General features: G+C 41.7%; 1 protein-coding gene across 20 annotated transcripts in view; it reads left to right on the top strand.

Moving 5' to 3' along the window:
- NPL (N-acetylneuraminate pyruvate lyase) overlaps positions 1–26,223 on the top strand; it is a 39,777-nt gene that overhangs the window by 11,232 nt on the left and 2,322 nt on the right. For 17 of the 20 annotated variants that reach the window (XM_007989257.3, XM_073011705.1, XM_007989263.3 and 14 more), the window contains 9 exons: positions 3,458–3,531; positions 5,924–6,011; positions 11,581–11,638; positions 14,193–14,268; positions 16,147–16,239; positions 17,972–18,120; positions 18,248–18,294; positions 21,834–21,918; positions 24,265–24,304. In XM_007989257.3, the coding sequence (XP_007987448.3) occupies positions 3,458–3,531; positions 5,924–6,011; positions 11,581–11,638; positions 14,193–14,268; positions 16,147–16,239; positions 17,972–18,120; positions 18,248–18,294; positions 21,834–21,918; positions 24,265–24,304 (710 nt within the window). Of the gene's footprint in view, positions 1–3,457; positions 3,532–5,923; positions 6,012–6,034; positions 6,306–11,578; positions 11,639–14,192; positions 14,269–16,146; positions 16,240–17,971; positions 18,121–18,247; positions 18,295–21,833; positions 21,919–24,264; positions 24,305–26,223 lie in introns of those variants that run through there. The other 3 variants (XM_007989262.3, XM_007989264.3, XM_037985850.2) reach the window with 3 other exon arrangements.

The raw sequence follows: 26,223 nt of genomic DNA, 5'->3' as shown, positions 1-26,223 counted from the left end.
AACCTGATAAAACCCCGTCTCTATAAAAAATACAGAAATTAGCTGGGCGTTGTGTCACGCACCTGTAGTCCTAGCTACTGGGGAGGCCAGAGGATCACTTGAGCCTGGGAGATTGAGGCTATAGTGAGCCGTGATCATGCCACTGTACTCCAGCCTGGGTGACAGAGCAAGACCCTGTCTCAAAAGAAAAAATAAAAATGGACAGAGTCCTCAAGGAGAATTATTTTCACCCTCACCCTGCCTTTTGGGTGCCTGTGTAACAAATGTGGTAGCAGCCCTGGATGATTTCACCCCCACTTGTGCCTAGAGCTGCTGAGCATCCCAGCCCAAGGCTGCAAACTTGCACCTGCAGAGTCAGGCAGGGATCTGAAATGCCTGAGGGACCTGGGGGCATCCAGTCCTCTGAAGTGGGCCTGCTGCTGCTCTTTCTAATTTCCAACTGTATGGAAGTGTAGCCCTGGGGTTTTTTGGTTTTGTTTTGTTTTGTTTTTTGAGACCGAGTCTCACTCTGTCACCCAGGCTGGAGTGCAGTGGTGTCATCTTGGCTCACTGCAACCTCCACCTCCCGGGTTCAAGCAGTCCTGCCTCAGCATCCCTATTACAGGCTGAGATTACAAGTGCCCACCAATACACCTGACTCATTTTTGCATTTTTGGTAGAGACGAGGTTTCACCACGTTGATCAGCCTGGTCTCAAATTCTTGACCTCAAGTGACCCACCCATCTCAGCCTCCCAAAGTGCTGCGATTACAGGCATGAGCCACCATACCCAGCAGCCCTGACATTGTTAGATTTTTCTGGCTTTTCAAATACTCATTTGTTAGAGAAAAAATGTAATGTCAAAGTCAAACACATTTAGAGTTAGCCCCTTTTCAACCTAGATCTCTCTGAAGAGGTCTGGTAGTTCCAAAAGGACTTAAGTCCAAGAACATTTTCTGGATGATGGCCGCCGCCCCCAAAATTCTGCCATTAGTGTCATTCTTGTAGGTTAGGGGCATTTTATAAGAAGCAGCAAACTACTTTCTCCTTTCTTGAAGGGGCAGATAATGCATAACCCATTAGACCTCTAACCCTGAGTGAAATTGTCAGCTGAATAGCCTGTCTCCCAGCAAGGCCTGAAGGAGAGAGGTGAGTGTAGGTGGAAACACTATCCAATGAGGCCATCAAACTGTGAAGTTCATGGAGGAAAAAAGAGCTTCCAGTTTCACATGCTGGCCTAGACCTGCCTAAGTGTGCAGCCAACTCCTTAAAAGAGGATGATACTAGAATAGGGCCAAGCAAACAGTATCTCTCAAGAATGTTGGAAGGGTCGGGCGTGGTGGCTCGCACATGTAATCCCAACACTTTGGGAGGCTGAGGCAGGAGGATTGCTTGACCCCAGGAGTTCGAGACCAGTCTGGGCAACATAGTGAGGCCTCATCTCTACCCAAAATTTCAAAGTTAGCTGCACCTGTGGTCCCAGCTACTTGGGAGGCTGAGGCAAGAGAATCACTTGAGCCCAGGAGGTCAAGGCTTGCAGTGAGCCACAGTCATACCACTGCACTCCAGCCTGGGTGACAGAGTTAAATCTTGTCTCAAAAAAAAAAAAGGAGTTGGAGGAGGGAAGGAGGATCATAGAGTTTTGTCCTATTTATCCAGATTCAGCTCTTTGATGCCTTCTTTCCAGCCTCCCTAGCTGTCATTTATCAGTCCCTCTTCTGAGCCCCCATACAATTAATTTTTGCCTAAGTCATAACCTTCATTATATTTTGCTATTTTAATCACGTATACTATCTTCTTTATTCAATTAATATAATAATGAAGTTTCAAAATATTATGCAAGTGTGGTGCTAAGAAGCTTGGAAAGGCAGAGCTCGTGGTGATTTTATCATTATAAGTTCCCACATCACCACTCCTTTGCCTAGCCTTTGCTGAACACCTGGGCTGTTCCAGCTACAGACTGAGGCCAGGAGGGAGCAGTGTTAGGATATGGGGCATGTGCCATAATGAGGGAGTTCTCTTCCCTTACAGGCTTTATAACTTTTGCATTAACACACTTTTTCCCAAGCGGCAGGCTCAGGCCTGCTATCTTTACTCTGAGCTTGTTATAGGCATGATTGCCTGTGCATTCTTTGCATTTAGTAGCTTTCCTTTTAACCTCAGAGTCAGCTGTTCTCTAGCTTTCCTCTTTTTGTTCTTACTCCTTTTGACATATGCAATTTGATGTCTTTGTTTCCTAGATGCATCAGATTTTGTTTATTTTTGTTGTTTAAGGAATTACAGTAGGTAAAGGTGAAAAGAATGTTAATAAGGCCAAACTTCAATTAGGATTCTCTGGTCCTGTGGACAAAAGTGCAGTGGCAGCCAGCTAGCACTCTGTGTTCTTGGCAGGGTAACCACAGGCACAGTGTAACCATTTAACCCAGGCTTGCTGCACCATTTTCCTTTGGATTTCACTCTTCATTGCCCATCATTCCCCTCCTACATTTTGATTAAGGACAGGTTGCCTAATACAATTTGTGAGTCAGTTCCTAGATTTTGAAATCAGTATGATTTTAAGAGACATTAATCTTAAGCATCAGATCCTTACAAGGTTAGTGTGCCTCAAATTGCCAAGTGCATGCAGATCACACGGGGATCTTGTTAAAATTCAGATTCTAACTGGGCAGGACTGTGTGGGGCTTAGGATTCTGTGTGTATAAAAAGTCCCCTGGATGCTGATGCTGCTATTCCGCCTTTGAGAGGCAAAGTGATGACAAAGTTCCTTTCTAACTGCTAACCTTGTTCAATATAAAACCAGCAAATACAGATGAGTTTAAGACTCCATGTGTTGTCCCAAATAGTAAGTGCTAAAATTCTTATAATATTAAGGTTGACTTTTCCTATCTTGTGAGCCTAAGAAATGAATGTTTCCATCCTCTGTAATGACTTCCTAATAATTGATCATGGATAATGGCCTCCAGTGATGAAGATAGACCTAAGTAACCTAAGAGTAGGGTGGGAAAACACAAGAAGGGACAGGCCAGGCATGATGGGTCCTACTTGTAATCCCAGCACTTGGAATCAAATGGCAAATGTTAACTTCTCATTTAACTAGGTCTCCAACCATCATTCTTCCCCCAAAAGGGCAAAAGCGCTGGCCATATGGGCTTTAAAGAGAGAGCGCTGGGCAAAAGATAGTTCCATAACTACTTTTTAAATACTGCTTGTGATGAGGTGTAAGTATAAAGCCTGTGTTGATAACTAATAGTGTTTTGCTCATAGAAGTGAGGCATACATGGCTGAGTGGAGAAATCACCAGATTCAGGGGGGAAAAAAACCCAGGCATTATTTACAGCAGGCTAAGAATTTCACAAATGGAGTGGATTTTTAATAACTATTAGCAAGAGAGAGCAGTGTATATACCTGAGGATTTGTTGAATAATAATCTGAAAAAGACTAAATATGCCATTTTTTTCCGTTTTTCCCATGTCTTCTAGAGAAATCAACTTTTCAGTAATTGGTCAGTATGTGGATTATCTTGTGAAAGAACAGGGAGTGAAGAACATTTTTGGTAAGTCAACTTTGGGGATGTTTCTGCATGTCTCCAGCTCAGTCTTTAGAAGGTATATCTCACCTGGTTACCAGCCAAGAGGTCATAGAGTCATGGTGTCACGAATTATGATGGAGCCTGGTTAAGCTAACTAAAATTTGTGAATTTGTAGACCCACCAATGTTAGACCTAGAAAGCACCTCAAGAGATTACCTATTTGATAGTGTGCCAACACTTAAGGTATTACTTTTTATCCCCATTTAGAGATGAAAATATGTGACTCAGATATACTCTAAGTTGCCCCAGGCCTTTCAGCCAAGAAGTGGTAGAATAATAACTAAACCTTCTTAAGTAACAAATAAACCCTCTTTTCTCTCTTATTTATTTATTTATTTATTTATTTATTTATTTATTTATTTTTGAGATGGAGTCTTGCTCTGTCTCTCCCCAAGGCTGGAATGCAGTGGTGCGATCTCAGCTCACTGCAATTTCCGCCTCCCAGGTTCAAGCGATTCTCCTGCCTCAGCCTCCTGAGTAGCTGGACTATAGGTGCACACCACCTCACCTGGCTAATTTTTGTATTTTTAGTAGAGACAGGGTTTCACCATGTTGGCCAGGCTGGTCTCAAACTCCTGACCTCAGGTGATCCGCCTGCCTTGGCCTCCCAAAGTGCTGGGATTACAGGTGTGAGCCACCGCGCCCAGCCTCTTCTCTCTCTTAAGAATGGGCTTTATTCTGTCTTCCCCTGGCCTTTCAAATTGTGAATGGAAGGAATACTGTAAAGGTAGCACACAAAGAAATCACAGGACTAGCAGTTATCCCCTTTTATTTCATAGAAAGTGAAAGTTTAAAAAAATTAGATCTTGAACATTTTAAGCCTGACAACTATATTTACCTGCAATTGAGCTGTCCCTTGCGTGGTGTTCTGGGCTTTTGGACCCTTGAATGCATTTTTATTCTGAGAACACTACACGTTGGCCCTGACCTATTGCTCTACCAACAGGAGCCCCTCCAGAGCTAGAGGTACCTGGTAATAATAATCAGAGCAGATTAAAACTTGTGTGAAAAAGTGTCCTGGGCCACATGTCAAAACCGAGACCTGATTACAAAACCACTCAAAGTCCCTCTACAGCACTAAGTCATAGTGGAGAAGGCAGATTCTTACTCCACAAAGGGCAGCAGATCTCCCCTGGGTATGAGGAAAAAGCAGGAACATCCCTATGACCAGAGCACACTTGAAGTCAAGACCCCAAAGGAGTGGTTAAAAATACTTTCCGACTCCCCTCCCCTGCCTCCCGAACCTCTCCTCTTCCAGCCCAGTGCTGAGTGCTTAGAGATTCAGAGGGCCACCATATGCATGAGACCTCAGTAATGTATCCTACTGCCATAGGCATCTTTCTGTGATCCATTAAGAAATGACTGTAGTAGGCTGGGTGCAGTGGCTCACGCCAGTAGTCCCAGCACTTTGGGAGACCGAGGCGGGTGGATCACCTGTGGTCAGGAGTTCAAGACCAGCCTGCCCAACATGGCAAAACCCCATCTCTACTAAAAACACAAAAAACTAGCTGGGCATGGTGGTGGGTGCCTGTAATCCCAGCTACTCAGGAGGCTGAGGCAGGAGAACCACTTGAACCTGGGAGGGAGAGGTTGCAGTCAGCCAAGATCACGCCACTGTACTCCAGCCTGGGTGACAAGAGCAAAACTCTGTCTCAAAAAAATAAAATAAAAAAGAAATGATTGTAGTAGAAGGAAAAGAAGAAAGAGGATGAGTTCTGGAATCACACAACTCTGGATTCAAACTTAAATTATTTACTGTTTCAGACTTTTTTCATCTGTAAATGAGAAAAATAATTTCTACTTTGCTGGGTTGTTAGAGTAAGTGGATATGTAAGAGCACTTGGTATAAGAAATATTAACATCCTTTGTGCTTTTTTATGAAATACTTAAAAAACGAGTTGTCCTAGAGCACTACCGTCATGTCAAACTATAAATGGAGATAGTTTGAGATCTGTAGTATACAAAAGTACCCGCATGAGTAACTCCCACTTATTTGACATTCTGATACTGGATGGTGTTGATTTCTCTGCCATTCAAGCCCAGATATAAAACTGGGTAGTGTGTTTGGAGATTGACATAAAATGTGGGCAGTCATCTCTGTCTTTATTTAAAGTATTTGCTGACTGACCCTAATATCAAGGTCAGATTTATAATTACAAGTCACAATTAACCTTCCCACTGCCTTTGACAAGGTGAAAGTGGAAAAAAGATGGAGCCTGAAGTGAAAATGGAAACATGGCATTTTCCCCTCCTGACCATCCTCAGTGCAGCGGTTTTTGACCCTGCACTTTCGGACTTGGGGTTGGAGGAGCAGAGGTGCTCCTTCGTCCCACTGACTTACTCTTTGTTTGAACAGTGAATGGTACAACGGGAGAAGGCCTGTCCCTGAGCATCTCAGAACGTCGCCAGGTCGCAGAGGAGTGGGTGACAAAGGGGAAGGACAAGTAAGTGGCTGCATGAGGATAAAAATGCCCTTTGGCCACAGCTGTATTAAGTGAGCCTCTTCCCCAGAGGATACGCCCTCCCTGCTTTCTGGTCAGAGCTGGGGCTTGAGGTCAGCTGGTGGGAACATGAGCAGGGCCCCAGGGCTCCTGGCTTCTTGGAGAAGAGCCCCCTCCCTTTGTGTGCAGAAGGGCAGCCAGAGTGCTAGACACACCTGCCATCCAGAGGTTCTGTTGGGAAACTACTTACCTGTCTACAGGGCTAATCCCCTCACAGTTACCCGTCCTTGGGCTGAAGGATAAGAGGGGAGGGTGGTAATGGACTCTGCTGGTCACCTGGCTCTTCCACTGAGCAACTCACACCCCTTCCCTTCTCGGGATGAGTGCCTGATGCTTGTATTGGCCCACTTCTCCTTACAGGTCTCTATGCATCCGACTCAACATGCTCTTTTATGGTGCTTCCTCTTGTGCTCTTGGAGGACTTTCTGTAGTCCATAAACTTCCGTGCAGTGATATATTTTTGTAACACCCAATTCATGCCATGGTTGAACAAACAGGATAGTATCAGTTCCAAAAGCACTTCCAGTTAACTAAGTTTGTTTTTTGGAGATGGAGCTCACTCTGTTACCCAGGCTGGAGTGCAGTGGTGCGATCTTGGCTCACCGCAACCTCTACCTCCTGGCTTCAAGCAATTCTCCTGCCTCAGCCTCCTGAGTATTTGGGACTATAGGCACATGCCACCGTGCCTGGCTAATTTTTTTGTATTTTTAGTAGAAATGGGATTTCACTGTGTTAGCCAGGATGGTCTCCATCTCCTGACCTCGTGATCTATCCCTCTCAGCCTCCCAAAGTGCTAGGATTACAGGCGTGAGCCACCGTGCCTGGCCAACTAAGTTTTACTGATTTTCTGTTATGTTGTTATATGTTATGTACTGTGCTAGGCACCAGCAGTATAAAGTAAGGGCTCTGCCTTCAGGTTGCTGACCATCTGGTAGGGATGTTAGATCATGAAAACTAACACCCCAACCCTTCTGATGAATGTATAAACAAAAAGGGAGTGATTGATGTTGTCTTAGGTGGAAGTAAAAGATTAGAGGTAAGTTCCAAGTGAGCAGAGGTGGTGAGTATGAAGCTCATAGTGTTCCTGGGAATCCTTAATGGCTTCAGGGCACCTCCAGTACCTGAAATTATGTGCCAAATTTGAGTGCATATCCACGGAACCATTTTCTGGTGAGCCATCAGCTTTCAGTTAATTTTGTCAGATCTAGGGTCCAAAAAGATTAAGGACAATGGGCAGAGTATGAAAACAGGAGGGCTAAGGGCACATATTAAGAACAGTACCAAAAATGAGGGACAGGGAAGGTAGGCAGAGACAGAAAGCCCTCAGAAGGTAGGAGGCCAGTCAGGAGTGAGTCCTGTCACTGCAACCAGAAAGAAGAATGATTTCAGAGACTGTCAGTAGAGCAGGGGCCATAGAGCCCAACTGCCTGAGTTTGAGGCCCAGCTCTGCTTTTTATTAGCTCTGGGAACTCAGGCATATCACCTAACTTCTGTGTGCTTCATCCCTAAGATAGAAGTAATAATAGTACCTCACTTATGAGGTTGTAGTGAGGATTAGAACAGTGCCTGGCAGGCACAGTTCACAAAACACATTCACACTAATGTAAGAATTCATTGTAACTATTTGCAGTAGATGCTATGTTCATTATAACATTTGTTATAATAACTATTAGACGCCATGAAAGTCAGCACAGGAAAGACTGAGAAGACCACTAGGTTTGACACATCATAGGAAGTCACTGATGACCTCTGAAAGAGCAGGGCCAGTCAGGTTATTGCAGAGAAGCCAGACTGCAGTAAGTTACAGAATGCAACAGATATCTGCAAGTGGGGGCAGTGAGTGCAGCTGATCCTCACAAAAAGTTTTCTGGCAAAGGGAAGGAGAGATGGAGTAGTACATTAGGAAGGAGGGAATAGGCAAGATTGAAAGAAGCATAGTTTTGTTAAGTGGAAAAATGTTGAGCATGTTTCTATGCTGAAAGGACACTGCCATGGGAGAAGAGATTAAAGATACAGAAAAGACCGGTAAACCTTGGCTGGGTACAGTGGCTCATACCTGTAATCCCAGCACTTTGGGAGACCAAGGCAGACGGATTGCTTAAGCCCAGGAGATCAGGACCAGCCTGGGCAACATATGGAGACCCTGTCTCTACAAAAAATAAAAAAAATAATTAGCCAGGCATAGTGGTATGCCCCTGTGGTCCCAGCCACTTGGGAGGCTGAGGCAGGAGGATCACTTGAGCCCAGGGGGACAGAGGTCGCTGTGAGCCAAAATCACACTACTGCACTCCAGCCTGGGTGACAGAGCAAAACCCTTCTTTAAAAAAAAAAAAAAAAAAAAGGGGGGTGAATTGATATCTTTGATGGAAGGTCTTGGATAGGGGGTTTTGGCTAGGGATTTGAAATGCAGATGCTCCTCCACTGGTGATAGGATTACATCCTGATGAATTGATCAGAAATTGATTCAACTTACAATTTACATTGAATTTTAAAGACACAACCCTGTCATAAGTCAGGGAGTATAATGATACTTTCACAGCATTGTCAGGTCAAACCATCGTAAGCTGGGGACCATCCACACAACCCAAAGTAGACAGAGTAGCTTTAGAAGACAGCTGAAGGCCTGGCACAGTGGCTTATACCTGTAATCTCAGCACTTGGAAAGGCTGAGGTAGGCAGATCACCTGAGGTCAGGAGATTGAGACCAACCTGGCCAACATGACAAAACCCCGTCTCTACTAAAAATACAAAAATTAGCTGGGCGTGGTGGCAGGCACCTGTAATCCCAACTAATCAGGAGGCTGAGGCAGGAGAATTGCTTGTACCCTGGAGGTGGAGGTTGCAGTGAGCTGAGATCGCACCACTGCACTCTAGCCTGGGCTACAGAGCGGGCCGACGTCTAAAAAAAAAAAAGAAAAAAAAGCAGCAGCAGCTAGGAGGAAAGCAAATGGTGATGTAGCCACGTGCACAGGTGGAGAGGAGGAAGGGTAAGGGAGTTTGTGAAAGCTTCTTCATATTTGGTCTCTGGGACTCTAAGACATCTGCTCAGAACAAGGAGTTGGGTAGAATTTAGAGCTTGACAGGAATAGTCAAGATTTGGAGTAGCCACTCCAGATAAATGAGTCATGACAGCCAGAAGGCTTGTTGGAACCTCCTCCTGGATTAGGAGATTACTAGGAAATTTGTATTTTAAATTTCCAACAGTGGTAGCTGTGCCTAGCAGCCCAGAAGAAAGAGGAAGAGCAAATGGATGATTGGCTTCACCTAAGCCAAGAGAAAGGAGTAGTGAAGGAAGGGGTCTTGCAATAAAACTGCTGGTGAGAGTTCAACAGGTCAGTCAGCCCTCCTTTTTCCATTCAGAAGTCTTCTGTTATCCTTTAAAAATACAAAGCTGATCATGTCACTTCCCAGCTAGGTCCTGTTTTACCTAAGACATAGCTAGCCAAGAACTCCTGGAGGACTCAGTGATTGGGCCTAAACAGGAATGTGGTGTCTCTATCTCATGAGGCCATGTGTTTATTCAAGGTCCTTCGGAAGACTCACTGGGATGACTGCATTCACAGCTGAACATTATTAATCCCACTTTGAGAAGACCATTCTCACTGTGGCCTCTCCCCAGTTGGGAACATGGAGTACCCCCAAAAATGAACATCAGGGTGTCAGAGCAAATATCCCCTTTTGGCCAAATTCTGAGGAGATTTGCAAAATAGGAAATTGCTTTTTATAGTGAATTCACTTCTCACAGGACTAGTTCCTGGTTGTGTTCTTTGAGGAAACTCTATTTTTATCTCCAACCAAAAATATTTCAGTATCATACCTATCTTCATGCACGTATGCCACCAAATACAGCATCTAAAACAGTGCTTAACCAAAATAAGTACTCATGTATTGTTTAATCAGTTATTGCTTTTCAAGTTCTGTTTGGTTGAACCTTAAATTCTATTCCCTGAACATTTTTTAAAATCCCTAATGATTCTTTACTGTTTTCTATATTTTTGCAGCATTAAAAGGCTCTATTCTTTTTTTTTCTTTTTTGTTCTCCCAAACTTGTTTTCTTTCTTTAAGTCTCTATTCTTAAGGCTTAACAGTAATAACTGCTAATATTTATAAAGCATTTACTATGTCATGTACCATGTGTTTTACTTGCATGAACTCACATAATCCTTACAATAGCCCTGTGAGACAGGTAATGTTATTATCTGAATTATTACAGGAAGTTGAAGTGTAAAGGTGTTAAGTGCCTTTCTGAGGAGTTCACAGCTGGTTCGTAACAGTCAGGATTCAAGCTCAAGACTAACTCTGGGATATAAGTTCTTAACAGCTATGTTGCACCACCTCCCAATTAGATTTCTTCCCTAGTGCTTGATTCACCATTGGCATCTTGATTTTTTTAAATTTACATTTGATCTAAGTCAAAAAATATTAGCCAATGCCAGATATATGCAAAGCACTTTTATATGAATATATGCAATATCATTTACATACAAAAATCATATGTAATATCTAACACATAAATTGATTCTAAACATGATTAAACTAGATCATTTACTTCCATTAGAATTTATTTGTTATTTATTTTATTTTTATTTTTAATTATTTTTTGAGACATGGTCTTGCTCTGTTGCCCACCCTGGGGTGCAGTGGCATGATCTTGGCTTACTGCAGCCTCCACCTCCTGGGCTCAAGTGATTCTCCCACCTCAGCCCCCAAATAGCCAGGACTACAGGCACACACCACCACACTTGGCTAATTTTTTGTATTTTGGGTAGAGATGGGGTTTTGCCATGTTGCCCAGGTTGGTCTTGAACTCCTGAGCTCAAGTAGTCCACCCACCTCAGCCTCCCAAAGTGCTGGGATTATAAGTATGAGACACTGCACTCAACCTAGAATTGATTTTTAAATTTTGTGTCTTTTATCACAACTTAGAAATGTTTTATGTAAGCATGTATATAAGATTAATTTCTACAGACTCCAATTTAAGATAATGGGCATGGACTAAATTATCTCTGTGATCCTCTGCCTCTAACTTAATGAGAGATGAATCCCATTTACGTACACGTTTAACAGTTTTCAGCATATATTTCTGCTGTTAGTGATATGAAACCTCCATGATACTGAATGAACATACCCCCTTCCCACTGGCTCTAAATGAAGTCATTGCAGAAATGGCTGTATTCCTACAGAAAGGAAGAAATGGAATACCCTTTTAACCTTGCCTTTAAATACCTCCTCTGGGGCTGAATATTCTCTGCTATGAAATCAGAATCATCCTAGACACGGTCAAATCACAACCAACCTCTCAGTAACATGACAAGACTTTGATATCAATGACCTATGTTAAAAAGATCACCATAAGCCCCTTTAGGTAGATTAAATATATTGCTATAGAACTTAATAAGTGAGATTAATAAGGTGTCAGTTAACTGCTAAAACCAGCACAAACCAGGATAGTGCAGCCCTTCTGCATGCCTCCAAACTCTAAGCGATGCAGCAGTGTTTTTTTCTTTTGCAGGCTGGATCAGGTGGTAATTCACGTAGGAGCACTGAGCTTGAAGGAGTCACAGGAACTGGTATGTATGCAGCTCCATCTGGGAGAGACCACTCAAGGGGCCTCAATTTTTATGCTGCAGTTAAAATCAGTACTATATTTGCTATGTAGTGGATGGTGTGCCTGAAAAGATAAGGTGTGGGATCTCAGGGGCTCACTGTCTAGAAGCAGGCATTGAGCCATGAAGAAAGGATTGTAGCTCTAGGTGATGATGACTATAGAATAGGAGATGGAGGCACCTTCCTCTAAGGAAAGTAAGGATGGATGCAGCTGTAGCTGAGTTTGCAGGTAAGGAGCAGAACTGAGCCAATTTCAATTTTCTCTGTGAAGTAGAAGGCAGTGCCATCTGCAGGGCACAGATGGACAAAGTATAAAGACTTGAAGAATGGCAAATGTGAATTCTGCATTGGAGAAAGGGGGAGGGAGCTAAAACACAAAAGGATTGCTTGGTGGTACTGAAGACCAACTTAAGTTGTAAGTTATAAATTTGTCATACCACCCTTCAGCACAGTTGTGGAATTTTTTTTTCTGGGTACACTCTTTAGCCAGAATATAGGAACAAGAACACAGACAATTGGATTGCTCCAGCTTTAGGGATTACCAGGTTAGGTGGAGCAGAAGCAAAACAGGAAGGGGTTAAATTTCCTGGCAGAAAAGCAGGTGGTATGGTGATTCTGAGGCCTGGGTGAATTGGTTAAGAAAAGAAGGCACACACTTTGGGAGGCCGAGGCAGGCGGATCACGAGGTCAGGAGTTTGAGACCAGCCTGACCAACATGGTGAAACCTTGTCTCTACTAAAAATACAAAAAGTAGCCGGGCATGGTGGTGGGCACCTATAATCCCAGCTACTCAGGAGGCTGAGGCAGGAGAATTGCTTGAACCCAGGAGGTGGAGGTTGCAGTGAGCTGAGATCGTGCCACTGTACTCCAGTCTGGGCAACAGAGCGAGACTCCATCTCAAAAAAAAAAAAAACAAAAACACAAAGATGTTCAAAATTGTTTATCAGTAGGCCCTGTACCTGGACTGCTACAAATTGACCAAGTTTCCAGAACTTAGATATATGACTTTTTCTGGCCCAGCTTCTTCTTAATGGGTTTTGCTTGTTTTGGCTATTTGAATTTAAAAATGGGATGTATAATATATTTGCAAAAAATTGCAATTTAGTGCTTTAGGCAAGATGCAAAGGAAGATCTATCATTAGCCATAATAAGTGTGGAATCAGAATTTAGAGACTTGAATTATTCCTCTTACATTTGATTTGTTTCTCTTACAAAAGGTTTTTCAACTAAGGCAGTATGGTGTAGGGTATATTTTTCCTTTTTTTTCTCTTTTCAATTGCTTCTTTTCCAATGTATAATACAAATTTTAAAATATTATCATGTAATGATATGAATGACAGTATCATCCATTGGGCTGAACACCCAAATAGTATAGAAGTAATCTTGGAATTAATAATCCTCTGGAATAGGGATAATCTCCTGGTACAGGGGTAGTCTTGCCAAAGAGACAATAACATTGGCATCTTCTTAGCCATAACTCTTTATTGGATGATGCTTGAATGGACACTGCCATCAACTCTCTTAGGTGTTTCCTCTTTCCTTGCTTTCAGCTAAGGTTACTCTTCTGCTCTTTTTCTAAACAGAGTACTAATCAAATGATTTAAATATATCACATTCTGATCCTGTGTTAATGAAATTATTCCCAGTGCCTTAATTTGGCTATATCCCAGTCTTCTCCTTTTAACTATTCTAGTTTACTTCTGCAGAAAGATAATCATGTCTATTAGATATAGATATTACAAATCAAAGTCTCAGAAGGAAGCCCTTTTCTCTTTTTAGAGAGTAGGGCATGTTCCGAAACAATCAACAAGCGTCTGCTGGTTCCTTGCTATGTGCCAGGCACCATGATTGACCTGGACTCAAGGGTAAGCAAGATCTGAGCCCTGTCCTGAGGGACTTACACTCTAGTTGGAGGACAGTCACCATACACAACTGCCTTACAACCTGGTAGGTTTAGGTATTTTACTTGAAATAGATACATAGTGTTATAAGGGTCCAGCAAGAGGAAATGTTACTTTTTTCTGGAGGAATTTGAGAAAATATCAGAAATATGGGGCAAAGTATCTTCTGTGATATATATATAATCTTTTCCTTTTCAGCATGTCTCAACTGCATTCCCAATCTAATATAAATTTTTAAATATGACTGTCACATCATTGGACAGAAAAGACAGTATCAGCAATGGGCTAAACAAAAGAGAAATTACATCAGCAGATATCTCGAGTAACAGTTACAACTTATCAAAATGAACCTCTTATGTCTCCTTAGCAAGGTTTTTTGTGCTGACAAAATATGAAGTATAAGATTAAGTGCACAGCTCACCGTCATCAAGGAGCTCTACTTTGTGACCTGGGATTTTCCTGGCAATGACATTCATTAAATTTGGTTAATTTTCCCACTCTCCAGTGGTACATCAGTTGGCAAATTTGAAGAGCTTGTTACTGATCTTAGTATCCAAGCTATAGGTGACTGTGGTAAATCACTTGTTCCAATATGGTCTTCTTTCTTCCTTTAAAGGCCCAACATGCAGCAGAAATAGGAGCTGATGGCATCGCTGTCATTGCGCCATTCTTCCTCAAGCCATGGACCAAAGGTAAGTAGATAGGCCTGAATGCATGGCACCTCACATGGTCCACTTCTTGCCTCCATTCAAAATGGTTATATTTAGTTTGTGAGAGTAAAGCACTATAGATTGGAGGCTTAAAGTTGCAAAGGTACAGTGGTTCTCTGAAATATTTGCTCTCCCTGGATCCATAAAAGGGACTGCATTAAAGTACTTCAGTTCTTTTGCCCAGTAATTGATCTGATTGGGTCATCTGCTGAGCCCCTGTTGATGGGTAGATGCCTATGTTTGGGTCAAGTGTCTGCTCCTGGACCAGTGAACTAGTTGCATAGGGTGTCAGTCACATGGCAAAGCATGGGACCATTTTTCTTAGAAGAATATAAGTGATGGGCATTTTGAGACTACACATCCTATTCAAGGTCGGGTGAATGATGAATTTTAAGAGATTTCACAGAAATATTCATTGCTTTCCAAAATACAAAAGTATTGCTTTCTCTTTCTCTACTATCTTCTCTGTGGAAACTATTTATGGTGTCTAAGTATACCAAGTCTTTTTAATCCTTTTTGATTAGCAAAAAAAGAAGTATAAATTTTAGAAGGATAAAAACAGACACTATTTGCCTACATGATTAAATAAATCCATAATTAAATGCATAATAGGTCTAAATCGCCATGAAATATCACCTATTATTGATACATAGAAAATAATTCATGTAAGTAAGCAATTTAATATTTATAAGTTGCAAGGTTAAAATGAACATTTTTAAAGTTTTTAAAATTTTTTAAATTGTTCTTTAGAGATGAGGTCTTGCTCTATTGCCCAGGCTGGAGTACAGTGGCATGATCATAGCTCACTGCAGCCTCGAACTCCTGGGCTCAAGCAGCCCTCCTCCATTGGCCTCCCAAGTAGCTGGAACTTACAGGCACGTACCACCATGCCAAGCTAATTTTTAAAATAATTTTTGTAGGGACGAGATGTTGGTATGTTGCCTAAGATGATCTTGAATTCTTGGCCTTGATCCTCCTGCCTCAGCCTCCCAAAGTGCTGGGATTACAGGCATGAGCCACTGTGTCCAGCCCAACATTTAAAAATTTTTTCACATGGCTTTACAAATTTTTACATGAATATATTTCCTAAAAGGAAAAATAATGTATACATAATAATTTGTCAGAAATATTATCATAGACTGAATACACATCATAACAGTATTCAGATGACATATATAAAATTCTCTTGTTACCCAGTGGCATCCAAAGCATGAGGAGTGCTGCTGGACCTATCATCTGCAGTAGCGTTGCAGGCAAAGCTCACATGAGATGATGCAGGAAACGCCACTTCCTCAGCAAACCAGAGTGTGCTCTCTTTTGATGTATCTGGATTTCTCCCCAAAGGGAAAAGTACCAAATTTTGCTGGAATTCTTGCAAAATGTGCCACTACTCCTATAACTTCCCTCTTGAAGCAGATATTGTTTATCTTTTTGTTACAGGGTTTTCTCAATTGAAATCTTATTATTGTCCTATAGTAGTCTCTGTTGTTTACTGTCCACACTTAGCCTTTTTGGGGTAAGAAGATAAGAGTCTCATGTGATGGACTTATGTTTTTCATCATCATCTCTTAATATATGGGAAGGTTTTCATCAATTTTGTAATAGAGTTTAGTATGGTAGGAGAATAATCATCTGATTTTGGGCTTTCTACAGAAGGAAAATAAAACTTGAAGGAAGTGAGTTGCAAAAACATTGCAGTAGCAGTAGCAGGGATGGTAAGAGTGGTTGAGAATTTGAGGCTTCTGAGAAACATGGTTGTGTTTCATCAGATGATTCGTTGTTTTTTTTTTTTTTTTTTTACCAGGGAAAGCCACTGTTTTACACCTGTTCTCACCATGACTGTTCCTGCTGTTCTTTCAGATATCCTGATTAATTTCCTAAAGGAAGTGGCTGCTGCCGCCCCTGCCCTGCCATTTTATTACTATCACATTCCTGCCTTGACAGGGGTAAAGAGTAAGTACTGCTTCTTTTGATATTTCTTTCCTTCCAACTCTCACATTTTACCCTATTATGCTAAGAAACTCCACTCCATCCCATCCTACCCCATGCCACAAAAGCACACCACCACTGACTGGGCAGTTCCAGTTGCTTCTAAATGTCAATCTGAAGTCCCAGCCCTTATCAATCATTCACACTGCTGTATAATGGAAGTTGTTAGGTATGAAAGGAAATCTGATCTCTGGGCACTTGTAGCACATACCTTTCGTCTTTACCACACACACTCCTTCTTCTTATTAAGATGTGAGTCTGTAAGCCTCACTAGGAGAGGAGTGTGTCTACCTTGAACCTATTGTATTCTTAGTGCCTATAGCACATAGGAAAGTCCTCTGATCTCTTCTGACTTCTCTTCTAGCTTTTTTTCTGTTATTACTGTATTTCTCCAGAGAGAAGAGTTTTATAATTAGCTGAAATTTCTTAATTATTTTTAAAATCCCACTCTTTTCTAAATTCCATTACAGGAAAAAATGGAGGCTGTACTTTATAAACATTCTGAAGGGGAAAAAAAAACCAAACTGCTTTTCCTATTCTCTACTTTCATACTTAGCACTCAACACAAAACATTTTACCTCTGGCCACCAAAATGTGTGTGGGCATTTCTCCCCACCAACAACCAATTCATCATCAGAGACGAACTGGGTGTCCTCTAATTGGATTCAGTTCTGACACTGGCTACTGGAGTCAGCATTGAATCCCACAGGTTAAGGGCTTAGTCCCACAGGACTGCCCCTACTTCAATGCCAGTCTCAAGTCCCAGGTTGTGGCCTGTACTTCCTACCAGCTGGCTATAAATCAGGGTTCCAATTACCTCCTCCTTGGGTTCAATTAATGTGCTATAGCAGTTCGCAGAACTCAAAGAAACACTTTACTTACTATTGCCTATTTATTACAAAGGAAACAGATAAACAACCAGAAGAAGAGATGCATAGGGTAAGATATGTGTGAAGGGGCATGGAGTTTCATGCCCTCTCTGAACAAGCCATCCTCCAGGCACCTTCATGTGTTCAGCAACACAGAGTCCCTGTCCTTTTGAGTTTTTATGGGGGCTTCATTATGTAGGCATGATTGAGTACATCATTGGCCATGGGTGATTGACTCAATCTTTAGCCCCTCTCTCCTCCCCAGAGGCCAAGCGTGTGACTGAAAGTTCCAACCCTCTTAAGTACATGGTTGGTTCCCCTGGCAACCAGCCCTCATTCTGAGGCTATCTAGGAGAGCTAGTCATCAGTAAACTTTATAGCATACAGAAATATACATATCACTTTGGAGATTCCAAGGGGTTTAGGAGATTTGTGTCAGATATTCCTATCTCTCAGGAAATTACAAAGGTCTTGGGAGCTCTGTGTCAGGAATAAAGGTCAAAGACCAAGTGTTAGAATAAAATACTCTCCTAGCACCCCTGTCTACAAGGGTTTTAGGTACTTTGTCTCAGGAACCAGGGACTAAGACCAAATATATATTTACACTTCACAAATATCCATCTACTGCCTTCAAGGACTGGGAAGTTTAGGATTATAATTGGACAAGTACATAGGAGCTGCTAGTCAAGGAGAAGCGATTAGGCCTAGTCTGCCGTCAGTTCTGGCTGACAGCAGCTTGTGGCAGCTCACTGCAGATGCATGGCACTATATGAGATGTTATTTCCTGGAGATGTGCAGATTGATGAGGTGCTTATTATTTTGAGCAGTTCGTGCTGAGGAGTTGTTGGATGGGATTCAGGATAAGATCCCCACCTTCCAAGGGCTGAAATTCAGTGATACAGATCTCTTAGACTTCGGGCAATGTGTTGATCAGAATCGCCAGCAACAATTTGCTTTCCTTTATGGGGTGGATGAGGTAAGTCACCCCCTAGCATGTTGCAGCAAGTCAGTTCCCTCCAAAACAATTTGTGTAGCTATTTATATAGTAGCATCTCTTTTCTTTCTCTTTTTTATAAAAGTGAATATTCTTTGTTTCTGATTAGCAACTGCTGAGTGCTCTGGTGATGGGAGCAACTGGAGCAGTGGGCAGGTAAGCATGACTCATTTTTCCCAATGATTATAAAGTCCCCCATAAAGGCATTCATCACCAAAGTAGCTGTATTTCTTTTTTTGTTGTTATTGTTGTTGAGACAGAATCTTGCTCTGCTGCTCAGGCTGGAGTGCAGTGGTGCGATCTCGGCTCACTGCAAGCTCCACCTCCCGAGTTCATGCCATTCTTCTGCCTCAGCTTCCCCAGTTGCTGGGACTACAGGCGCCCACCACCATGCCCGGCTAATTTTTTGTATTTTTTTAGTAGAGACGGGGTTTCACCGCGTTAGCCAGGATGGTCTCGATCTCCTGACCTCGTGATCCACCCACCTCGGCCTCCCAAAGTGCTGGGATTACAGGCATGAGCTACCGCACCCGGCCCAAGTAGCTGTATTTCTTACATGTGTATCCTTTCTAATAGAAGTTTCATTTCTTTTCCACATTCTTCCAGTGAAAGGGAATTAAATAGTGCTTAGTTGTTTATTAGAAATTCAGTCATTGGGCTGGGCATGGTGGCTCACACCTGTAATCCCAGCACTTTGGGAGGCCAAGGTAGGCAGATCACTTGAGGTCAGGAGTTTGAAACCAGCCTGGCCAACATGGTGAAACCCCCTCTCTACTAAAAATTTTTTAAAATGGGCTGGATGCAGTGACTCATGCCTGTAATCCCAACACTTTGGGAGGCTGAGGCAGGTGGATCATGAGGTCATCAGTTTGAGACCAGCCTGGTGAAACCCTGTCTCTAGTAAAAATACAAAAATTAGCTGCCTGTAATCCCAGCTACTTGGGAGACTGAGGCGGGAGAATTGCTTGAAACTGGAAGGCGGAGGTTGCAGTGAGCCGAGATCGCACCACTGCACTCTAGCCTGGGCAACAAGAGCAAAACTCTGTCTAAAAAAAAAAAAAAGAAGCCAGACATGGTGGCAGGCACCTGTGATCCCAGCTACTTGAGAGCTGAGGCATGAGAATCACTTGAACCCAGGAGACAGAGGTTGCAGTGAGCTGAGATCGAGCCACTGCACTCCAGCCTGGGTGACAGAGCAAGACTCCATCTCAAAAAAAAGAAAAAGGATAAAAAAGAAATTCAGTCATTGTTTAGAAGCATCTGTTGCAGTTAGAGGTGAGACACATGAGCACATGAATTGAGCACATGCACAGGGCCTAGACCTTAGCGGGAACTGACGCTTAGTGCTATAGACCCTGGTGACCAGGGTCTCAAGGATGGGCTCACACTTTGTGAGTTCTATCTTTGTCAGAAATTATTTGGTTGCAAGTAACAGAAACCCATTTAAACTACCTTATGTACAAGAAGACACGTTATTATAAAATTCTGGGAAACCACATAGAGCCCAAGAGGAGGATGTAAAACCAGGCCTCAGAGAAGATGAAAGCCAAGAACTGCAGAATCTCAACCGCCAAGGCAGATTATTTTCCATATGTGGTTTTTTGGAGAGACTCACCGCTACATCTTTCTACACATCTCTTTATTTCTCTTCTCTCTCTCTGTATCCAAATGGGCTTTCTCTGCTTCAGCATGCACATGGCCAATCATGGCTGCCCAAGCGTGGCATTTTGGGACATCATTAGATAGCACTGCCTAGGCAAGTGTCCATGTCAGGTCCAACCAGAATCATGTGGCCCAATGCCTACTTATGACAGGCAATTCAATTAGCATGTCCACTGCACATGTTAACTTAATTCATTAGAATATGCTTCCAAGCAAATTGAATTAAATGTTTGCATTAACTGAAAGATACCAGGGGAGCAAAATAACATTTATAACATGTCTTGGTGAGCCTAGCTGTGAGGAAGAGTGACTGAGTTGAATAATATAAATGGCTTGTTCACCAAGCCAAGATGGCCTATGACAGCCATTGTAACTGCAGGGCTATTTCTACTGAGGAAATTTGAATGTTGTATTTGCTGACCACGTGTGTTAATTCATTCTCACATTACTATAAAGAAATGAGAAATGCATAAGAGGTTTAATTGGCTCACAGTTCTGCAGGCTGTGCAGGAAGCATGGTAGCGTGTCCTTGGTTTCTGAAGGAAACTTCCAATCATGGCGGAAGGCTAAGCAGGCACATCTTACGTGGCCAGAGCAGGAAGTGAGGTGGCACACACTTTTAAATAACTGGATCTCACGAGAACTCACTATCGCGACAATGGCACAAAGGGGGATATGTTAAACCATGAGAAACTGCCCCTGTGATCCAGTCACCTCCCACCAGGCCCCACCTCTAGCACTGGGGATTACATTTCAACCTGAGATTTGGGCAGGGACACAGATCCAAACCATATCACCATTAAACCTTTTTCTGCCTGGAAATTCTTACTTTTTTGGCTCCTGCTTTTTGGCCTCCATACTAAGCATTTTAATTCTGTCAACATAATCTATAAGGCAAGTACATTTGGTTAAACTTCATTTCTCCCTAGCTATAATCACCTTTCTGTCTAACCAAGGATAAACCTAAGACCACTGGGATTCAAATTTTAGTATTCTGAAGCTCCTCAGACATTGTTCTTCCTTACTGTATTACCAGAAGATAACCTGAGCTTCACATTCCTGGAATTCCTTCCTGTTGACCCCGGTTCTATATATATAAGTCCAACATCATTTCTGTTATTGGTGCATCAAGATAAATACATTTCCTGATACCGACTTACTATGGGAGAAGCCATTTGAATTTAAAGAACTTGGGGAAATGTCCTTATTATGAGTTTCTATAACCTTTTACCTTGCCGGTTTCTCTAAGAATTCAGCAATTTATTTAAGATATTTATAGGTAGAGTTGGAGAGTTTTATAAGTCCACAAAAATATTTTGTCAGATCAAATAACTATTCTCACCTTCATTTTTGTTGAATTGTTATAGAAGACAACACGAAGCAATGGAAAGTTTTCGTGGAAACTCTGAAGCCATTCTTTAATCAAAATAAAAACCAGGCCTACCTTGCAGGGTTTTACAAGGATTAGACATGATTTATGTCAAGTCTATAATATAATAGGCATTTAGTAAATGATCCCTCATTTTATTATCATTATTATTAATATTACTATCTAGAAACTAGTTTTTAAGTAATATACACATTAGCAAGGAATATGGGTAATTTGTTAGGATTTGCCCCTGTTTTCATGGTGCTCCATCCACCCAGTGTTTCAGCATAAGGCTTTTAGGACTCACCTCAGATGCTACATTTTATCCACAGTTCTTGTCTAGCATTGCACCTGTGTGTACCCTAGGGCAAGAGCTGGCCTCAGTCGCTTGCTAGCAAATACACCTCCATTTTTTTTCCTTCATCTTTTTTCCGCTTTTCTTCCTTTATCCCCTTTTGTCTCAATCCCTTCTCTGCAGTACTGCTTAGTATTGCTGGAAAACTCAGAACTGAAGACAGTCTGATCCCCTAATAGATTAGGACCCAAAAACAGACTTTAGGAGGACTAGGTGTATTTTTTCCCTTTTAAACAGCAGAGGGATTTGAAGATCTGGACCTTTCCTGTTGAGTTATTGAACCTGCAGTATTTGTTATTGTCTTGCCAGTACCTATAACTACCTGGGAAAAAAGACAAACCAGATGTTGGAGGCTTTTGAACGAAAGGACCTCTCTTTAGCCCTGAACTATCAGGTAAACGTTTTCTTCCCTTCCCATAAATCATAGCCTTTTTTCTTCCCCACTTGAGGATTCTTTTTCTTCTCTCTACCATGCCTGCCCTCATTAAAATTGCCCAGCTGCCTCTTTCTTTACCTTTCTTCTGTTTTGTACTTTTTCTTGTCTAAAACCAAAGAAAGCTGTCCCCATTTTCTGTGTTCCCGACATGTCTAATCAGGACAGGACCCATACAGGGATGACTCCTCTCTTCCTCCTAGAAAGGATCTTATTTTTACTCTATCTTCAAAGTACTTTTGTGACTATAATATAACGGCCATAGATTTCTGGGAAAATGACCACAGGCTGTCCCCTTGAGGACATCACACCAGAGTTATCACAGAATATGAGGAACCTATGAAGATGGTAACCTAAAATGGGGAAGGCTTCATTCAAAGTCAGGGTAGGTCAGTCTTGTTCACCCTGGAAATGTGCTGAGAACTAGAAACATCCACCAGGAAAGAAATAAGAGCCTAGTGGGTGATCCAAAGTAGATACAGGATTTGAAACAGGAGGAAAAAACCAGCAGAAGCTGATATGTTGCTGGGAAGACTCCAGAGGACATAGTGGCTGCTGTGAATGTTCCATGGAGGATAGCCTAGCCATCCAGGGAAAGAAGAGCCTCAGTTGAAGGGTGGAACAGTCTCAACAACTGGTTCTTTTTTATTTAGAGATAGGGTTTTGCTCTGTTGCCCAGGCTGGAGCTCAGTGATGTGATCATAGCTCACTGCAGCCTTGAATCCTCCTGGGCTCAAGTAGTCTTCCTGCCTCAGCCTCCTGAGTAGCTGGGACTACAGGCATGCACCACCATGCCCAGCTAACATCTGGTTCTAACACATGGTTCTAAAGTGTAAATGGAATTAAGTGGCAGAAAGTAGGGTAGACATGAGAGCAAGACTTTTGGGGTCTGAGAGGCATGAGGATTTTCAGGATAGTATAAGTGATTGAGAGGTATATCCCAAGAAAATAAGTGGGAATGGAAAGAAGTGACTGAAGCAAGTGGTTGATCCTAATAAAGCTTGGCTGTGGGATCTTTCTGAACAGGAGAGGCTGCCATCAGGGTATTCAGAGATTACAGATCAGAAGTACAAAGCATCCTGGGGGTTAAAGGGAGTGACCTGCAGCCCCAACCCAGAGAGAACATGAAGAAGCAGAATACAGAGTAGTTAATTATTCCATACCCATAGGCCTCAAAGTTGAGCCATCATAAATCTACTTCTTCCTTAAAGTTTAAATACTATATGTAATATTCGCCTTTGTCTATCCTCAGACCAGCTGAAACTAAGAACAGGAACAAGGTAGGGATCTAGGAAGCTATGCCAAATCAACTAAACATTGCCAAGACTTTGGTTTAGATAAGGGTAAGAAGAATGAATTGTGCATACTCTGCCGTCTCCTTGCACTGATGGTTCCCGCCACCCTGCCCAGTTTCCTAGAAAAGTTATTTCTGAAAATTCTAACCTGTTCTGAGCAGAACAGGGAAATCACAGATAGAGTAGACTGAAGCCGCTATAATGTTGACCCTTCCATTCAATGGCTTCTCTTATTGGTTGATCCAGTCTCCATCTTTTTTCCCCTCTTAGTCCCACTCTAAATAAAACATCCCATTGAAAACGATGTTGGTAAGGAACTTAGTTTACCACATTCTCTGTTTCTTCTTAAGAAGGCACGTGTGAGTGAGTCTTATTTACTCAGTACATAATTTCAGTGAAGGTGGTTTCTGCTCTTAAAGAGCTTTTAGTCAAGTGAAGAAAAGTTAGGGCTAAATTGATCTCATTCACTTTAATGTACTTAAGTGCCCTCTGTTCTATTTACATGAGTGAAATTACAACAACCTGCACCTCCATTTCACGCCAATTCTTATGCTCATCAATTTTAGAAAACAGCATTTATGGAAGTTGAGGATCTAGAAATTGATTCCCATAAATCTTAGCCTTGGCCACGTGCTCCTTAGTCATCCTGGAAGATACCCCAGAGCTATATGTACCCGAGTTTAAAAACCACTGCACTAACTGATAAGTTTACCTATGTAAGCCAGATGGATAAGGGGTGTGATTCCCATCTTTACTCTCTTGTAGAATTCCATCATTGAAGCTTCTTTTCTGCACGGGCCCATTCTGTAAAGCCTACATGTATGAAAAGATCTTACCTTAGCCTGGATGGATCCCAGTCATCTTCACTTAGCTATTTTTCTCCACTCTGACAGACCTTTAGTAAATGAAGGTGTGCAGACTTTTTAGGGTTTCTGTAATTTGACTTCTACATTATTTACATTGTTTACACAGTTCAATAATACTAACTATAGATATGTTTGTTCTTTTCTAGTTTTGTATCCAGAGATTTATCAACTTTGTGGTCAAACTAGGTAAGTGTCACATGTCTCCTGCTTTGTTTGCTGCTGGAGACTGTAAAGAAAATGGAATACCATCGTTTTCTCTGAGGGTTCAACAAGAACACCTTTTAATGGTCTGCTGCAAGCAGAGTTCTGTTTCCCTTATTAATCCTCAGGGCCAACCATATAAAACTATGAAGTAAACCTAGTTGGAAAATCTTTGGCAGCCTTCTCCATTTTAGCACATACTTACCCCATTTTCCATTCTTTCTCTCCTAAAGCGTCAGCACTCCCTCCCTTTACTTGCCTCTGCTTATTAAAATTCTACTACTGCATTGAGGTTGATTTCAGCCTAAGTGCTTGGAGGAAGGCAGTCTAAATACAGATCTTACTAAATTGTGAATGATTGACAGCTCTCCCAAGAGTATTTACAATTTAAACAGAGTTTATTAACACAAGTAAGCTTAAATGGATAGAGGTTTGGATAATATGACAAAGTAAAATTGGGGAGCAGTGGTGGGGAGAAATACAGTGAATTTGAGTAGAGAAGCCTCTGCAGAGTGCCTTAAATCTCCCATAACAAATGACAAATGCCACCATCCACTCTTCTTCTGCAAGAGATTGGCCCTTGGGCCAATTGAATCTGCGTTAATGCAGGAAAATTTTTAAGTTTATTTTTGGCAGGCCTCCCTGCTCTCTGTCAGAGTTCTGCATAATCCTGGCAACTCCTCCCTCTCCCCCAAGCACCTCTTGTGTCTTATGCCCCTCATTCTTGTAGGGTTCTCAACCCGCTCTCTTACTCCCTCAAGGGCGTTCTGTTTGTTTTTCCACTTTCATGATTTTTGCACATTTGTGTGCCTCCAGTGCTATGAACTACCTGTTGTTCCCTTGTTCGAAGCAATGTTTTCACAAAATTGTGGGTTTGGTGTGATAATTATTATGTTCCTAAAGTACATTAAAATAGGTATTGAACTAATAAAATTTTAGACAAACTAAAAGATTGATGTGTGCAGTAGTCCCCACTTATCTCAGGGGGATATGTTCCAAGATGACCAGTGGATGCCTGAAATTGCAGATAGTACGAAACTCTACATATACCATGTTTTTTCCTGTACATACATACCTATGGTGAAGTTTAATATATAAATTAGGCATAGTAAGAGATAAACAGTAACTAATAATAAAATAGAACAATTATAACAATATACTGCAATAAAAGTTATATGACTGTGGTCAGTCTCTCTGTCTCTCAAAATATCTTATTATTTTTGGACTGCAGTTGACCACAGGTAACTGAAACCATGGAAAGTGAAACTGCAGACAAGGGAGGCCTACTGTATATTCAATCATGCTAATATTTTCCTTCCCAATGCTCAGTTTTTACTGTAACTAAGTTAACTTAGCAAAAGAAAGTTAGTTCTTATATCTTGAATCTGAAAGCAATAGCCAGCTAAGAAAACAAATTACAGACATTTTAGAAGATGGGGATCAGGGATTATGATGGATAATTATTAGTTATGTTTTTTACATATTAACAGTGTACCTGATCTACCATCTGCCTCTCCAATCTGAAGGCTTTGTCTTTCTTTAGTTCTGAAAAAATTCTCTGTTATCCGTAAAGAATGTTTTGACTGCATTTACTCAAATCTGTGATTCTGAAAGTCTATTAGTTGTATTTTGGATTTTCTCAATCTGTATCTCAATTTTAAAAAATATATATTTAACATATCTTTCTCTGCTGTATTCTGGATTATTTCCTTAGCTCTACCTTGAAAATCGCTAATTCTTTAGCTATGTTTTTACTGTTTGATTTCCCTAAATATATATTTTTTTCAATATTTCTTGTTGATTGTTTTATACTCTACCATTCTTCTTGTAGCCTATGACTTCTATTCCTCCTTTTATCTCTGAGAAGTCTCTTTCAGAATTTTCTGTCATCTACTCTTAGGATG

The sequence above is a fragment of the Chlorocebus sabaeus genome, chromosome 25 (genome assembly GCF_047675955.1).
Source record: "Chlorocebus sabaeus isolate Y175 chromosome 25, mChlSab1.0.hap1, whole genome shotgun sequence".
NCBI lineage: Eukaryota > Metazoa > Chordata > Mammalia > Primates > Cercopithecidae > Chlorocebus > Chlorocebus sabaeus.
Note: the sequence above shows the minus strand (reverse complement) of the source record. Positions and strands in the feature narration are given on the sequence as shown.